General features: G+C 35.8%; 1 protein-coding gene across 6 annotated transcripts in view; it reads right to left on the bottom strand.

Moving 5' to 3' along the window:
* The window catches only part of NBEA (neurobeachin), a 527,236-nt gene that overhangs the window by 357,281 nt on the left and 151,167 nt on the right, over nt 1–18,788 (bottom strand). For all 6 annotated transcript variants that reach the window (XM_064173040.1, XM_064173052.1, XM_064173047.1 and 3 more), the window contains 9 exons: nt 11,103–11,182; nt 10,301–10,363; nt 10,095–10,192; nt 8,338–8,430; nt 5,809–5,917; nt 3,962–4,043; nt 3,631–3,754; nt 3,065–3,257; nt 1,774–2,793 (listed from right to left, as the gene is read on the bottom strand). In XM_064173040.1, the coding sequence (XP_064029110.1) occupies nt 1,774–2,793; nt 3,065–3,257; nt 3,631–3,754; nt 3,962–4,043; nt 5,809–5,917; nt 8,338–8,430; nt 10,095–10,192; nt 10,301–10,363; nt 11,103–11,182 (1,862 nt within the window). The remainder of the gene's footprint in view (nt 1–1,773; nt 2,794–3,064; nt 3,258–3,630; nt 3,755–3,961; nt 4,044–5,808; nt 5,918–8,337; nt 8,431–10,094; nt 10,193–10,300; nt 10,364–11,102; nt 11,183–18,788) is intronic.

Genomic DNA, 18,788 nt, shown 5'->3' with positions numbered 1-18,788 from the left:
AAAAGATAATTTCTACAGGCTTACTTTATTGTAGTTTATAATTTATTTTAGTGGCAAACAACTGTAATTTAGGTGGTATATGGGAGTTAAATAACTTGTGGAGTCAGACTCTTGAAGAGTACACAGTTTGTAGATAATTTACGGAAGAAAAGATAGGGCTTTTGTAACTAAAGCTTCTGGAAAATATTTTGTTTCTCCTATCTTACAATGATTTGATAAAATTTCATTAAGATTTCTGTATCATTTTAATCTTAACAAAAACAGGCTTGAGGAATTTAAATTTTTATGATTCAGTCGCTGTAGATGAGATTCATCCAGAAAAAAGGCTCAAGAACAGAAAAGTTCTGAAGTGACACTGACAAGATTTTCTGCAGTAGATAGTACAAAGTCAGATAATATTTTTCATTAAAGGTGTATCTAACAAATTCAGCGTTTATGCATGTATGTATGTACATGGAAAGTGGATACCACTATTTCAATTGTCCTTTACTTTTTAAACAAAAGCCCACATTTCAGAATAAAAGATGACTGCTCCTTTTTCCCTGCTATCTTCCATCCATTCGACTTAGAAGTTTCTATGATATTAACAGTAACAAAATTAAGACTTAAAATAAGGTGTTTGGGAACTGAAAGTAATTGATATACTATTTCTATTAAGAGTTTTCAGGGATGGTTCTTTATTACACAGAATACTTTTAAATATAAGGACCCACACATGATGCTTGCTAGCCTGTCACTGAGATCATGAGAATTTTCATAGTTTAGAAAAAAACCCCCACACTTACAGGAGAACCTCAGACTTTCCTTATACTTGTCTAGGGAATGCAAGACCTCCACCCTCTTTTATCTTCAAAACAGCGTTTCTCATCATAAGAAAGAAACTTAGGATAGAGCTGTCCTCCTGTATGTCAGAATCCACTCACCTGAGCAACTGGGGGTTTAATTTTAAATTTGACTTTAAAAAGGAAGATATCTCTTTTGGAAACCATAGATTTCTTAAGATAAATGTCCATTCACTGGAGGGTTTTTTTTTCTGAAAACACTGTCTCTCTGAAGAGTACAGCAGACAGACTTTCATCAGATGACACAGTCTTTGAATGTACTTAAGCATCTCTCTGAAACTCTCTCTTCTAACAATTAATTACACACTACGTAATTCCAGGCAGAGTAGTTTTTTCAATTTTTGTTTGGCTCTTCTCCCATAGTTTCCGGAAGTCTAATATGGAAGTTTAGCCACAGTTTCTCTTTTATTATCACTAAACCACTATTTTTTCTTGTGTTAGGAGCAAATAAGGAGACTACTTACATCAGCATTCCTGTACAGGAAGAAAGACAGTGTACTAAAGTGTTATAAGACTGCACTCTGAGAAAGGTACAGCAAGAGTAAAAAACACTTCAGTGTATTTTCCACAATAAAATACAGAAATATTTAATCCTAAGACTTACTAACAAAAAAGTCTAAAGCAGAATCCTAAGACTATTAGTGAATCTATCCAGAAGAACTAAGGGAAATTGAGTTTTTTTTTAACTAAGTTTAATAAAACTGAAGCATCCACAGTTGCAATACACATACTCTATACAAACACAAAAGCCTTGACAATCCTTAGATGTTATGGTGTTTTCAAAGTAAATAGATTTGATAAATGGACACTTTTCATATAACTAAAGAAATACACTTGAAATATCTCTCAGATCTTATAGTATTAATTCATCTGTCAGCAACAAAAAGTGATTACATCACACATATACAGCAGTACAGTACTTGAAACTTACCTGGGTTGTGGTAGTTGTCTGGATCTTCCGTATCTCCTTTCCTGCCTCCTTACCATCATCAGATCTTTCTGTATCTGATATTATGCTTCCTGCATCAACACTAGGTACAGTTTTGCTACCAGAAGACTCTGTCTCAAGAGTTGTGGCAGTCATTTCAGCATATTCTAATCCTTTAGATGAGGAAGCCAACTCCCTCTCAGAAATGTTACTCATTCCATCTGAAGTTGTGTGAATCTTGAACTCCTTGTCCTCTATTATACTTGAAGCACATGTAATATCTACACTACCTGCCATATGTGCAAGCAATCCCAAATCATCATTTACACCAAGATGCATCTGTGTTTCTTGTACATTTGGAATAGAAATGTGATTACTTGAAAGTTCAGGTAGAAGTTTCTCCTCTTGACTAGGTATTTTATCAAAGAGAAATGAGGTACTGTTAGTAGAAGGTTCATCTTTCTCATCAGCCAGAGTTATTAATGGACCATTATCCTTTTCCTCATTCTTCTTAATAATACCCACACTTCCATGAACATTGTTTTGGAGCTTCTCAACAGCAGCACTATATACATTATCTAAAAGAGATTCAACTTCCACAAGTGCACCATTTTCTCCAGTTACCAGTGTCTCTGGTGATAAATCCATATCATCAAGTTTTACTTCAGTAGCTTCTACCTTTTCAGCTTTTATATCAACTAAAAGGTCATGAACTTCCACATGCACTCCTCCTCCTGGTCTTTCAGAATTTCCAAGGACATCATCTGACACCTTTGTAGCCATAAGCAAGTCCCTTGTATCTGTACTAACAGGGTAATCTGTTTCACTTTCTGGACTTTGACTTTGAGAAAGGTCTTCTATCTCTCGAATTTCCATTCCACCTTTTGCTCCCGTTGTTTGAGAGGAAAGACCTGAGATGGTGCTGACATTCCCCTTCTTCCCCTTTTTTATGTTTTCTTCTTCTTGCCTTTGATACTCTTCATACATTTTTGCTAGATACTCCTTGTGAGCCTCATACGTGACCTAAAAAAGAAATTAAGAGATTACATGGATTAATATATACTGTACGAACTCAGACAAAAAACTAACAACAATATAGACAACAAATTGCATATCGCTTACAAGCTGCTTCACAGCAAAGTCTCTACAACAGTGACCAAAATAGGCCACCTTGACATGTATGGAAATAGCCACCAGATGGCACTAAATAACTTTACATCTTGGCTACATTGCTTGTTCCTTTAGGGGAAGTTACCAGTACTAAAAAAATCATCATCCACGAACCATTTCTTACCTTGGAATGAGCTATAGAAAGAGTGTCCACCCACACTCTCCAGCCTCCCCATTCATATTTTATTGCATGATACAAGAGAATGCGGAAAATGTTGTAAACCATCTCTGTGATCTTCTGCTCTTCGGAGTTCTTAGGGTTAATGTATCCCAGAGAAAACATCCAGTCCTGCCACACTGAACACTGAAGTAAACATCTAAAGTGAAATAATTAGGTCAAAATATATCCAAGCAAAGCTTCTTTTATTTAATGTTATGATGGTTAAAATGAGAGGAATGTATCCTCTGAAACTTCCTCCCTCAAATAGTAGGAAGAAACTTAAAAATACTTTAGAAAGAATATAAATTTCAGATATACTAAGGCAAAGAATACAGCATCATTTGCCAAACTAAGGAAAGTTACCAGAAATTTATTCGATATATTTTTATTATATTTCATTTAAGATATAACTTAAAACTCTACATAGAGTTTGCTGGCATTGTCCAGAGGAAAGAAAAGATGGTGCTTATATAACAAATTACTATTACTAACAAACTAAGGATGAGGAAATACTCTTTGTGGCAACATACCTTCTGTTTTCACGGCTATTACTAAAGAGTTTTATCATATCAGATAGGAACAAACGTCGAACTTCCATCAGCTCGGCACTTGGCGTGGAGTTTTTTAACAGTGTTGCCACCACCTTAAGAATCACTTTGAAAGAATAAATTAGTTAAAGTAACACATTGTGGTAACAGTCATTAAAAAAACAAGGAAAAGTTGCTGACAGCATATAAGTAACTGAAACCCATATGTATTTCAGATACACTAATTAATTGTTCTCACTTACTGAATTATGCTCTTTCAAAAACCCCACAGCCATGAGGCAACACATTTATCATACAAACATATTGTCCTTACTTGGATTCTGAATTTTCACTGTAGAATCTGGCTCTGGATGTGGTTTATGAACAACTTGAGTGCACACTTGTTCTGTCAAAATCTAAAAGAAAATATTATGGGTTTTTTTTACCACTTCTATTAAATGTTACAGCCTTTCTTTGTTAATTTTTAAATTTAAGAACACTTACCATAGCCACACTGTAACTCCACATAAAACACACAAAATATTTTTGTTCTTGAAGAACTGAAGCAAGCAATTTCTCTATGGAAGGCAATCAAGATTTTTATGGCTCTACAGTGGGTGGTTAACTACTGAGTTATCTGACTAAATATACAGTAGTGGTGTTTTAAAGATAGTTCCTTTACATAGTGTCAGGCATTCACAGATCAAAAATTCTTTCATGAGCACTGTACATCAAAATTTATTCTAATACATACTGTTCCATCCACAACCAAATAATTCTTAAAAATGGGTTTGGTTTTCTCCAACTAGGAAAGAGGAACAGAGCTTCATATGATTCATGATTTGTACCTCACAATCTCAATAATCTGTATTGAGGTGACAACATAGACCTTTCACGTTGGGGTATCTGCCACTGGTTCTGTGTGTGCAACTTTATAAGAACAAGCTAAACAAATAACAATATCAACGTGGGATTCTCCATATGTGTATTCAAGCAAATAGAATCATTTCACTATTCCTGACTATTTTAAAGCAGAAATTGAGCTCATTCATTAATCAATAATCAAACTAATGTCAGTTGTAAACATAATATCTTTGAACACCTATTGGTATTTAAAACAGAATGCAAATATTTTTGCTTTTTATGAGAGAACATGAAAAATACCTGCATTAGTTCCCTGGCAAATCTTTTGTTCTTAAAGAACTTCTTTTTCTTCTCCTTTGACTACTATTTCAATTTACATGTCTGTGAATGCTGGACTTTATGAGGCCAGCAACTAACTGTGTTTAGTTGTTATCAGCATGAATAGTTAAAAAAGATCCCTTTTCAAAACTGTGCTATCTTGAAAGGAATGGCACAAAAAAAAGAAAAAAAGGCATCTCTCTGTTTCCAGCACTCTTCTTAGCAAAGGAAACAAACTCCTCCAAACAATGGAGGGGAAAGAGCGATTGGAGGCCTAGAGTATATTTTTTTTGGAAAGTGATAAATATCTTAAACAGCAGGATCTCTCCATCATCTCTTGTAACACTATAAGCAGAAAGTTTTAGAGACTGTGTAAAATTATTAAACTGTTAATAAAAAGTATCCAAAAGCATGGGAAGATGCATCTGAATTACGAGACCCTTTTAAAAAAAAATCTATCTATTAAATTTCTCTGTTCAGAATCAGGATACTGTAAAGCAGAGAGTCTCAACAATACAAAGTCTGGAGAAGGAATCTTATGAGGAGTGACTCAAGGAGCAGGGGCTTTTCAGTTTGAAAAAGAGGAGGCTGAGGGGAGACCTCATCAGTGTCTACAGCTACTTGAAAGGATATTGTGGAGAGGTTGGTGCTGGTCTCTTCTCACAGGTAATCTGAGACAGGACAAGGGGCGAACAGCCTCAAGCTGAGGCTGGGTAGTTTAAATTGGACATGAGAAAATTTTTTTTACACAGAAGAGTGTTTAGGCGTTGGAATGAGCTGCCCAGGGAGGTGGCTGCATCACCAACTCTGGATGTGTTTAGAAGTTGCTTGGATGTGGTGCTTGGGGATATGGTTTAGGGTGCATCTTGTAGACTAGGGTTATTGGTTGGACTTGGTGATCCTGAGGGTCTTTCCCAACTTGAATGTTTCTGTGATTCTGTGAATTGATTCACACTCTTCACAATAGAGATGACAATCACTATGTTTAATAATCTGTACCTCATAAAGCGTGTTATATGTTGTAACGGTCACAGTATTTGTATGCAGCATCAACCTTTCTCCAAGCAGTGTGAAAAGGCTATGGGTATGCATGATTTCAACCTTTCGCCTGGAAGAGAAAATAAAGGCATTAGGAAAACATGAAACACGTTGAACATTTCAATGCAAAAAAAATCAGAAGTCAAATATTTTGGTGTTGTACTAAGAAGTTCTCTAATTTGTTAGTCTGTAAATATTACGAAATAACCCTAAATTTAAGATTTTTCCCAATGAATGCAATTGTAGAAATTCACAAAGGTCTTCTGAAAGCAATGTTGTATTTGGGGGGCTTGTGTATAAAACAAATCATAAGCCATTCTTACCCTCCACAATTTTCACAGTTGAAGAACACAAAGGAATAAATTTTCTATCTTAGTTAGAATGAACCCAAGATATTTACAGGGTGGCTAAAATGTGATCACTACAGAACACATCCTGCTGTCTCAAGGACTTGGGACACTCCAAACTCAGATCCTCCAGTATAAATACTAACATATAGAGTTACCAGTATTGCCTTTCTCTTTATATAGCATTCTCTTGTGCAGGCAAAATAATTAAATACTGGAATAACACACACTACACTGCATGGGAAATAAAATCCTGAAAAGTAATTGAGGAGAATTTTATAGGTATGACAAAAAATACTTCAAACTTAAAAAGCAGAAGAAAAAGCTGCTTACATCAGTGAATTCCACCTGTTCCAAAAATTGGATATAACATCATAAGCAAACGGAGTAGTTCTTGTAAACTGCATAGTTAAATTTATCTACTACTGTAGTGACTTTGAAATAACAAACTGTTATTCAAAATAATTAATAATCCATATGACAGTACCGGAACAATGTAAGAAAAAAAACAGTAAAGTATCTGTAAAATTGTGTGCATTCAAAAGCTAAGAAACTCCCTTTTCATGACTACTGATGACAATAACATAGGTTTAAATTACATAGATTCATTCTACAACTTTTAAAATTAATACATTATTATAATTTTTAACTAACCCCAAAAGAGAGTGGCAACAGCTTGTAACTGGGTTACAGAGCTCAAGAGTTACTTATGAGAAAACCTACAGGTATTCAACCCTGTGAGCTGCATAAAATGTGAACATTTACACATGTTCAGAGGTTTGAAAATTTAGATAAAAAAACTTTGAAAGTCACAAAGAATATTCAAAAGGATTTCAATTACCTCAGTTACATGGAAAAAAAAATTAATTTTGTGCTAAGCACTTAATCTCTCTCAACAATGGAAACCACCATAATTACAAATAGATGCTAGCAACTGGGAAAGGCAATTTCACCTTCTGAAAAATCTCTTTTTTTTTTGTATCTAATGTTTTACTAATAGAGTCTGATTCCATGAATAAGTGATAAATATTTTAAACAAATGTACTTTTAATGAACACAACAAGGCTTCTGCAGAAGTCGTCATCTCGTGTATCTTACTTAATCCAACCGCTATCAATGTGAATGAATTGTAGTAAGTAATGTTTGAAACGCCCTTGGAGATTCCTGAGTGGACTATCAATTTGCTTGACTAATTCCCAGAACGCTCTTTGGCTTGCAGGATTCCAAAAGAAAAATCCCGTTTGGGAGCATATTCTCACTAACTGCTTCTCAATTATCTAGTCATATTTTATTGATCTTACTGAGAAAAACACAACTAGCAATAGAACACTGTGGCTGCACTCCTAGCTCCTTTTCCTTCTAAGGAGGTTTTACATAATAAAGTCTCTTGTGGAGCACGAGGCTCTTTTTTATACTGCACAATCTCTACCAGAATATTGTTCTGGGTTAACCCCAGCAGGAAGCTAACCACCGCATGGAGAAGGGGAAATGTAAGCAGCAGCTGGTTTCACAGCACTGTGTGATTTTAATTCTTTCTTCACAACAAATTATGAAAGATGAGACTAAACATCTATTTCATGACACCCCTTATTTTTTAATGTGACTGTGTCTTGAACAGAGACATGTCCTTACCTCCTTTTGTATGACCATTTACTTGGTCTGCTTGCTTTTCCCTCTGAAACATTCCCATGGCAATAACACACTTCTGTTTAATTTTTCCCATCATTTTAAAAATATTTTTTAAAGGACTGCTCTGAAACTCTATTGCAATGAAAATTCCAGTAACAAATTGTTGATGACACACATATGTGTTTCTTGTTATCCCTAGCTGAACATACAAAACACATTTACAAATATATTTTTGAAAAATGTTTTTTGGTAGTTTTAAGACTTGGATATCAGCATATTGTTTGTTTGGCAGATAATCACTGTATCTTTTTAAGCATCAGGGTAGCAACAAGCTAACTGGAAAATTAATTTTATCCTAATGTATAAAGGTAACAGAGCATGCAAATTACTAATGAGAAAACCCAATAATAGTAATTTCTAAAGACTGTCAAAGAATATAGAGTGATCATGATAAAAAAAAAGACATGAAGAATTACAAACTTAAATACATCGCTATAAAAAAAACTATACTTACTTATGACCCAGGTGTTTAAGAAAATATCCAAGGACCTTCAAAGCTTGCACCCATATACTCTCACTTTTGGAAGCCAATAGTTTATAAATTACTCTGAAAATGAAAACCAAATCCAAGAAGTTTTTTCACTTTATTACTAAATATTGCACCTATACAGTCTTTCACCTCACAGGGCTATGTTTTAAGAAATAAAACTATTAAAAAGGCAATTTACACAAAATGGAAGGATAGTCTGAAAGCAACAAGCACAGCATAGAAGTCTGAATATGAATTCTTTATATTGGAGACATGGTGTCTTTTGGTTTAGTTCAATGTCTTGTTACTGAATGTAACAACCTTATCTTATGCTAATAACTTGGGGAAAAAAATCAAATAAAAGACAGCCTGACCAGTTACAGTTTAAGACAAGAGAAGCAGACTGGAACACATAAAATGTTATCCTGGAGTTTCTCAGAATACATGGAACTGAAATTTTCCCTCTGTTCTTTAAATTCTTACTTAGTGTCCATTCTACACAGGATAATGTACCTATATTTAATCACAGGATGTTTATAATGAAAATGCATTTGCCAAAAGTAAAATATGGCAATATGTCACCAAAATTCTATACACATCTATGAAGCTCCAACCTCATTGCATCAAAATCAGAAGTAGAAAAAAAAATCATTAATCATTAAAAAAATCTTTGAATCCTTTGTTTTTAAGCCCTTGATTGAAAAAGTTCCCCAAATTTAACTAAATTATTACTTATTTAATTAATATTATTGGTTTAAACATAAATTCTACAGTCTTTCAGAAAATACATCAGCCTTGATTTGAAAGCACCAAGAGACAGAAAACATTACCTTTCCCCCTAGACTCTTCTTCAATGAATTCTTAATTTTATTTTAGCTTTCTATTTGAATTAGCTGACTTTCAGGTTTCAGTCATTCTTTTTTTTTCATGGTTCCCCACTAAAGAGTGCTTCAGCAGACAATATCTTCTTATTTTGAAAGGATTGATGCCATTATCAAATGACCTCTGAGACTTCTGTCCTCTGATAACCTAAGCAGACAAACTTCTAATTGTATGCCTGGCAGTTTTTTCCTAGAATGCTTAAATGCTGCAGTTCAGTGCACACTTTCCACTTTTTCAAAACTTACTTTTAAATACTAAAACTGCACCACCAAACAACTTTAATATTGGTACCACAAATGTTACACATACCCCCACTAAGGGGGGAGGGAGAGAATTAGATGTGCCTTCCAACTCAAAGGTGCCTTCCAACTCAAACCATTCTGTGGTTCTTAGTATTTTGGCAAAATAGAGCTCGAATTTATCAGGTAGGAGGTGTTGTTTTTCCCCCTCTTTTATCTTTTCAGAGAAAATTTGGGAGGTTAGGGCACATTTTTTCTTGCTTTCCTCTTCTTCCCTTCAGATTATGTTAAACATCTGAAAACATGAATATTAAAAATTATTCTGAGATAGATACTTGGCTTTTTGATACATCATCTTAGTTACATAATCTATTTGAGATGGAGAAGCAAGTACAATAGGATATTTACCTTCAAATATCATAGTGATATCCTTAAGCAGAATTTTTCTTCCTCCAAGCTAACAAAACCACGGTTGTCGGTAAAAAATATAGTTGAAGTCAAATGGATTGTACTTTGAATGATCAGCAAGTGTGACATTGTTGTAAGGGAAAAAAGAAAGTAATCTGGACAGTGATGCTACTGGGACTACTTGTAAGGTATTTTCTCACTTCACTGTCTTACCGTATCCCATTTCTCTGATCGAAGGCTGGTATCATGGATGCCGGATGTTCGGACATCAGTGCCACTAGCAGTTGCAGCACATCATGGATGTTTTCATCCTGTATGACAAGCATCAATGTTATTCTACAAACTAGACTCGACAGCAGACTTCCCATAGATCTGACGTAATTGCTTATAGTAAAAGATAGGTAAATACAGGAATGTACCTCATGCATTGTTAATAAGTAATTTAATATGCTCTGCAGTTCATCTTCTTTCACACCTCGATCCTAAAAATAAAAACATAGGGGTGCAGTATTCAGAGAATATTTACTTTTTAAGTTTGGCTTAAAAAGAGAAACCTGAGACAAGTCAATTAATTCTACAGTTTTGTTCTATTTAAACTCAAAAGGCTAAATGCTCCCTTTTACTACATTCCTTTTCCTTATCATAACAACAATTCAAACCATTATGAAGTCAGCCCCTTATTCTTGCTAGAGAGGATTCTTATATTATGTACCCTCAGATACAATATACTATTACTGCCACCCTTTTTCCACCAGAAAAAACAGGTGGAATAAACCAGGCCATAAAAATACTGCGTTTTTAGTCTAGTCTCAGACAGCGTATTACACCTCAAAAACTAGACTTCAGCTGTAACAAACAATTTCAGCCAGCCACAGAACCAAGAAAAGGATGAAGCAGTAACTAACTTATCAACTGCCTCTACTCTTTTATTCATTTAATCAGTCAAGCAACTACTAACCATCACATAAAAAAGTGCCCAAATACCTGAAAAGTTCTGTAGCATCATATGCAGTTTCTGTTTGTACATTTAATAAAATATATATGGCATATTTTGGTGAGGCTAATAAAAAAATACTGTATGGATTTCCCACCTCTACATTGACTAGTATGTGCATGAACACCAAAATTAACCAGAAGCAGATACAATACCTGATGGGTATTCCATATTTATTACTATGAAAGATTCAATTACATGTACAAAACAGATCTCAACTGGTTTACCTTCAGTATAAGTTGTTTCAAAAAAAGAAGCATAAACGCTCTTAATGATATGATTTCTTTCTGTGAGGGTCGAGGACCATCTGAAAGAAGCAAAATACATCACTTTTAAATATAAACCAATTCTGTTAGTGACTGGCTTCTTAAAGAAATCACAGTTACTACAACAGATTTAGTATTCCATTCACTTATGTTTATCTTTGCAAATTATACCATTTACAACTTTTCAGCATCACATTTTACGACACCACCACATACATATATATACATGTATAGGTACAGGTGATGTTTCATTCAGAAAAAAAAGAAAGAAACATACAATTTAAAAAAATAAAATACTTAATAACTTGGAGTAAGTAGGCCACTATGTTGAATACAATCTGAATGAAAACCAACACAGAAAGGATTAAAGAAGTATTAGTGGTGGCCATTACCTCTAACAGAAGCTGAAGGTATCACAAAACATTTAATCTTATGCTGATAAACACATATCAAAGCTGAATAACACTCTGTGTCCCAGTATTATTTCCAATCCAGATCAATGCAGCTTTTTAATGGAGATTATTTTAGTCTCCCTTGCCACTCTTTTAAGTGAAACCACTGCTGTACACACAGTAACTCAAGTTTGCAACAAGGGCAATCTGGAGGTAAGTTATATTTGTTTGACAAGCAGGAACAAAGAGAGTGGTGAACCCTCTCAAGTTTTCATCCATGTTTAAGAGTGAAGAGAGGCAAACTGGTTGCTTTCATGAATGAGCAAATAAACCTCAACCTTTTCCCTCCAGCACATGTGAAAACAGTAATGGCAATTTTTACAAAAAAACATATCATACACACTTTAAAAATATAGGAACAATTTTATGTCTATACACTCTACTGGCATCATGAAATATCTATATCCTCCTGTAAGAAGTTTGTATCTATATCCTGGTTTGTATCTATAGCCTAATTTGCATCTATATCTGCATCTATATACTACTGTAAAAGAAATGTTTGGGGTTTTTTTTTTGTGCTAGCTGCAGCTACATTAAATATTGGATGTCTTTTCATGGCAGTGGTGTATTCCTAGACAAGAGCTATTTTTTTCCTAATTCAAATGTAGATTTCTCTATCTGCATCACAGAAATCTGTTTGTTCACACACCCTCTTCCCTCCTACATCTTCCTGGGATTCAGTATTGGATAATACCCAAAAACCAGGCCTAAAGATCGAGGTATTTTATCTTTTCTGGAAGTTTGTAGTTACATAAACAGAAAATAGAATATTTAAGCAATGGGGAGCTCTACAAAGCATTTCAGCAGCAGAAATTTCAAGGAGAGATTAAAAGAAGATATTCCAAAATCACTGGGAACCTGAGTTTCATACTTCTCATTCACATATCCACTAGTTTCTCTGGAGATGAGTGGGACCCCTGAAGAGAACCCTACACACATAGGATACTAAAATTGCTGCTTTCAGGTTATATATTTCAAGCAGCCAATACCGTGGTTTTTTCTTCCATCTTCTAGTAATATTTATTCCTTGTATTTTGGCCATGCCTTGAAGCTTCATTGCATTAGAGACAAACTCTACTCAGAAGACTTTGTCAGTTTGAAAAAATAAAAGAGGGTAAAAAAAGTAAGAAAAACTGCAAGGTATGTAACCATAAGGCAACTACAAAGACTGCAAGGACTCCAGAGATAGCAATGCAACAGTCATCTGACACAGACTGAATGCTATTAATCTAGGAAGCTGGAAAGCTACATAAAATAAATTTGCCAGTATAATTGTTCTGTCACCACACTTATGGTTTTCATTATCAATTGAAGAACTTCAGCATGGGTTTAGGAAGGGCAGGTCCTGCCTCACCAACCTGATCTCCTTTTATGATCAGGTTACCTGCCTGGTGAATGTAGGGAAGGCTGTGGATGTAGTCTACTTGGACTTCAGCAAAGCCTTTGACACTGTCTGCCACAAGAAGCTCCTAGCCAAGCTGGCAGCTCATGGTTTGGACAGATTCACTCTGTGCTGGATCAAGAACTGGATGGATGGCAGAGCCCAGAGAGTGGTGATGAATGGTGCCACATCCAGTTGGCAGCCAGTCACTAGTGGTGTTCCCCAGGGATCAGTGCTGGGCCCAGTCCTGTTCAATATCTTTATTGATGATCTGGATGAGGGGATTGAGTCCAGCATCAGTAAGTTTGCAGATGACACCAAGCTAGGAGCAGGTGTTGATCTGTTGGAAGGTAGGAGAGCCCTGCAGAGGCACCTGGACAGGCTGGATGGGTGGGCAGAGGCCAATGGGATGAGATTTAACAAGGCCAAGTGCAGGGTTCTGCACTTTGGCCACAACAACCCCAAGCAGTGCTATAGGCTGGGGACAGTGGCTGAAGAGCAGCCAGGAGGAAAGGGACCTGGGGGTACTGATAGATAGTAGGCTGAAGATGAGCCAGCACTGTACCCAGGTGGCCAAGAGAGCCAATGGCATCCTGGCCTGCATCAGGAACAGTGTGGCCAGTAGGTCAAGGGAGGTTATTCTTCCCCTGTACTAAGCACTGGTCAGGCCACACCTTGAGTACTGTGTCCAGTTCTGGGCCCCTCAATTCAAGAGAGATGTTGAGGTGCTGGAACATGTCCAGAGAAGGGCAACAAAGCTGGTGAGGGGCCTGGAACACAAACCCTAGGAGGAGAGGCTGAGGGAGCTGGGGTTGTTTAGCCTGGACAAGAGGAGGCTCAGGGGGGACCTCACTGCTGTCTAGAACTCCCTGAAGGGAGGTTGTAGCCAGGTGGGGGTTGGTCTCTTCTTCCAGGCAATCAGCAATAGAACAAGGGGACACAATCTCAAGTCATGCCGGGGGAAGTATAGGCTGGATGTTAGGAGGGAGTTCTTGCCAGAGAGAGTGATTGGCATTGGAATGGGCTGCCCAGGGAGGTGGTGGAGTCACTGTTCCTGGAGGTGATGAATAAAAGCCTGGATGAGGCACTTAGTGCCATGGTCTAGTTGACTGGGTAGGGCTGGGTGCTAGGTTGGACTGGATGATCTTGGAGATCTCTTCCAACCTGGTTGACTCTATGATTACTAGTTGAAGATTTATTTTTAGAAAAATGCATTATTGACCAGACAATGGTACAACTTATTCTATAGCAGAAAACCCCAAAATCATTATATACATTATATGGAGATAAGGAGAGACAAGGAGATCTTATTTTTCAAATCAAACATTGAAAAGTAGGCATTTCTTAAGCCTGTCACTGGACACAGACAACTCAGCATCATCATCACTCAGAAACTGGTAAACAGTACCACTAAAGATTCAAACCAAACCCAAAACAACTCATCAACAAAGAGCCAGTATAGCAACCATAAATCCCTAATGCAAAATAGCAACATTCCTGTTAATTGGCAAAGAGTAAGGATGCTTCTCTTATGCCACACCAGGATGAGTCACTGAATCATTTCCTGCTTTTAGATTCTTTATGTATGTATTTATTGCAGTTAGCACATGATTTGCATCAGATTTTTTAAAAATATATCCTCATAATAAGAGTTAGTCAGCTTTATCCAGACAGAATAAATGAAATAAATTTATCCAATTCATCCTTGCAGCACAGAACAGCACAGAGCAATTATAGAGGCATAAACCAGAACTAATTAAGAGGGAATAAATAAATATATTCACAGAGTAAAGTACAATTAGTACTGGTATAAAAAAAAAAATTGGAAGCTTTGAATAACAAAAATAATGACTTCTAATCCTGTCTTCAGAAATAATACATTCTGTTATCACTTCTACAAGCAAGCAAACACAACTGGCTTTTTTACATGTAAAAAGCATGATCTTTATGCTACTTAAATTAATAAAACATGAAATACGGCAGAATCTTATTTCCACACTTGTGTAAAAAACATCACATATTATGTTGATCACTGAGACCTACTTTTTCTTACTGTTGCAAAGCTAGTGAGAACCAAGTTTCAAACCAATCCAGGCCTGGTGCATTTTTTTCTGTTCAAAAAACCCTTGAAACAACTATGGTTATTTTCTCCTTATAATATTTAGCATAATTCCCACTTCTTTAGCTCACATTCAAAAACACTGGACACTAACGATGCTCTTGAAAACTCCATTTACTTGGACATTAACTGTCATATGTTCTCTAGCAGTAGGCAAGATACTAGTCATAAAGGTGCATTCACAGTAAGTGTTGAGAAGCACACACAAAACACCAGCAGAGAAAAACAAATGCTTGGCTAAAAGTTCACAACTGAACTACAGTACTCAGTGGTCTGGAATTTAAATCCATACAACTATGAAGTCACGAGTACTTCACAGGGCTGCTCCCCATCAGGATCTAAAATTACAATTTAGCATAATACATTTAAGAGGTCCCAACACTGAGTATCCTAGGTTGTGTTTTTTCCCTTAGGACAAAGAAATCTACAACAGGTAGTTTATTATTCTGTTCTTAATTTAATTTCATACTTTCTCATTACTGCACCACTTTTGGTCTATCAGTGTTTTCAGAGAATGCCTTGCAGCTGGCTGGCAGGTAATTCCAGTGAACATTTTTCAAGCTAAATATCCTGGTCGGTTCCAATGAGTTGTCTCTTAAATCTGCAGAAAATGTACATCAAATTAATTCACCAAAATGATTTTTTTTTCTTTAAAAATCTTAATAAGGAAATTATTTAACAGGTAGTAGACACTCAAAGATGAAAATATAACTGTGTTTATTTTTTCCTCTGTTCTTTGATATTAAAAATGATGGGGTTTGCCTCTTCTGAAAGAAAGGCTTGGCGTTTCTTGAAATCTCAGTCTTGTATATGTTTTGAAAAGACAAAACATCAAAGAACAAAGACTGGTAACGTAACACTAAGATGTCTCTGGCAGCCTGAAGCGTTACCAATGAAATGCACCATCTACCACAGTAAGATAAGAAGTTAAATCCCTCACTGCCTATTCTCTTGTTCACTCCTAAAACCCACAAAAGGATATAATTGCAGAAAAAGAGTAATAGAATTGGAGATTATTTTTACTCAATTGCCTCTTTCACTATGTCTTTAGATGCTGCAGCTGTTGAGCAAGGCTATGATCTTCTTCTGACTTCACATATTATTTGGTATGACTTAACAAAATATTAAAGGCAGACATGTGGCACATCAAGAGAACAGCTATAATCACAGTTCCAGTGTAAAATGTAAAGTATAAGAAAGTTAAGAGATTCTTTCCAGTGGAAATTGTTTAGACTTTTACCATTCTATCTGATACAAGAATTACTTCACAAGCTTACTTTTAATACAGCCTTAATAAAATTCAAATTACTTTTGTGTTGAAATCTATTACTAACTGGTAATTTAATTAAAAAAAAAGAAAGCAACATAAAGCACACAGACACACACAAAGTAAAATGCAAAATTTTAAAGAGAATACTTGTCTCCATTATATAGATTCATATAAAAAAAAACCCAAACTTTTAAGAGTAGCTACCAGGCAAGCTGATAAGTATACATTTTGAGAGTTTCTACTACGTCAGAAGGAAACAAATTTAGTATGTTGAATAGAAGAAGAAATATGAGCTTAAAACAGGAAAGTAGTAATGAAAAGAAGATACAAAACCAAATTAGAGGTAAATAATTGAGCAGAGCATTTAAAATCTTTCTAAACATTTGCACCTATTTTTAAAGCCAAATACCAGGAGAAATGAGGGACAATATTTCGCTTTATAACAAAACAGCATAGACCAAATGCGAAGCTTCAATACTGAGCCACTTTAAACAAGATATACTAAACTGTCACTACAGGAAACATGTATACTTTCTGGTTTAGTATGCAGTAGGTTTGGACTGGAATAAGCTGAGGTTAATTCTCCTCAAAGTATCTTTCTAGTGCTGAGCTTTGCAGTGCTGTAGCTGAATGCTGACAATACACCACTGTTTTGGCTACTGCTGAGCTGAGCACCCAGGCTGTTTTTTTCTAACATCTGCCTGCCCCAAGACACTGAGAGTACACAGCTGAGCCAGACTGGCCACAGGGATATTCCATGCCATATGATGTCAGCTCTTTCAAGAGAAGTTTGGAGTAAGATTCGTCCATGGCATTTGTTCTCTGAAAGTAACCACCAAGCGTTAGAGAGCCCTGTTTCCCTGAGACCAAACATCATCTGCTGAAGGGAAGTAGAGATTAACATATCTCTCCCTGCTTTTACTTCCACACCATCTATTGCTTGCTTTATTGTCATTATTAAATTGCTTCTATCTTATAACTGGCTGTTGTATTTTCCCCTCTCCTCTGACCATTTAAGAAGGGAAGTGATAGAGTGGCTTTGGTGGGCACTTGGCCCCCAGCCAGGGTCAAACCACCACATAGTAAGACACAGGAATAGAATAAAATCTTACCTGCAACTAACAGTAAATCAAGCTACTCATATTAAAACATGTTTCAATATAACTGCATAAAAATCATATGCCTAGAAGACAAGAAAATGTCACACTACTAAAACAGCTGCATGCATAAGCTTAGTTTCTAATACGACAGCAAATTATTTGAAGGCATTCTAACACACACAGGGGCAAATTTTGGATGTTGACAAGATTTCCATTACAGGCTTCTTCATATGTGAAAAATCTCATGTCAAGTTAGCTTACAGAGTCAGTTGCCTCTGAAAAGGGAACATATATGCCGTTTCCTTGTATCTTTTTCTGTTTCTTATAGTAAAATTAGTGTAGACAGTGGGTTCATTGACAATGGGTTCTGTTTGTTCATTTTGAAATATCAAATGCTCTCGCAAATGCAAAAACTCTAACCTTCACATAATTATATTTTTCCATGGTAAGCTTCATACTTTTATAAACTTGTTTTGACATATTCTACATTTAACAAACTATAAACTTGCTAGCTATAGTGATCATAGTGGGCGTATGCAGGCTAATAAAAAAATCAATGCACACAAAAAAATACTAGTGGAGCAGTTAACTTTAAAAAAACCATTAAGATTGGTAAGTTGCTGAAAACAAATGTAGAAAGTGAAAAAAGCATTAAAGCATACTATGACAGCTACTTATAGCATTCTAAGACTAGATGCCTGAGTCAGCCAGACCTGCATACCACATTGACGGACTGTGCTTAACGTTAAAAGAAACAGCATCTGGTGAGGGAAAGTGATGTAATATCCCTGTGATTAAACACTTCGGAAAAGTTTTCAGAAATTTCATCAACTGAAAGTAATCAATATGAATTTTATAAAAAAAACTAATATGAAATTAAATTAATATGAAATTAAGTTTAGTAACCCATCACCTCAGCAATTATTATATTTTCACAGTCATTTGACTGCAAATCAGCACAGTTATTACAGCTGCATTATTCAGAAGCAGAGTTAAGAGGAAATAAAGCCTGAGTGCTGATTTACATGGAAAAAATTCTATAGCTATGCTGGATCTGCACATACTTTGCTATCATCTTCCTCCCTGTTCAGCCAACATTTCTCAACTCAATACAAGGAAAGCCATTTTTACAGATAGGAATGTAAGTACCACAAAATACTTTTTATTAGTTGTATTCATTACATAGGACTTTCTGCAGTCTGAGCAACAGGGAGGAAGGAAGAAAGTAACAGACCAACCTTTGAAAAGTCAGGTTTCTCTAGATCGAGCTAAAGAAAAAAAAAAAAGAGGGGAGGGAAGGGTAATTCAGATGGACTGGATAATAA

Source organism: Pogoniulus pusillus, chromosome 3 (genome assembly GCF_015220805.1).
Source record: "Pogoniulus pusillus isolate bPogPus1 chromosome 3, bPogPus1.pri, whole genome shotgun sequence".
Classification (NCBI taxonomy): Eukaryota; Metazoa; Chordata; class Aves; order Piciformes; family Lybiidae; genus Pogoniulus; species Pogoniulus pusillus.
This window is presented reverse-complemented; position numbering and strand designations above follow the sequence as displayed.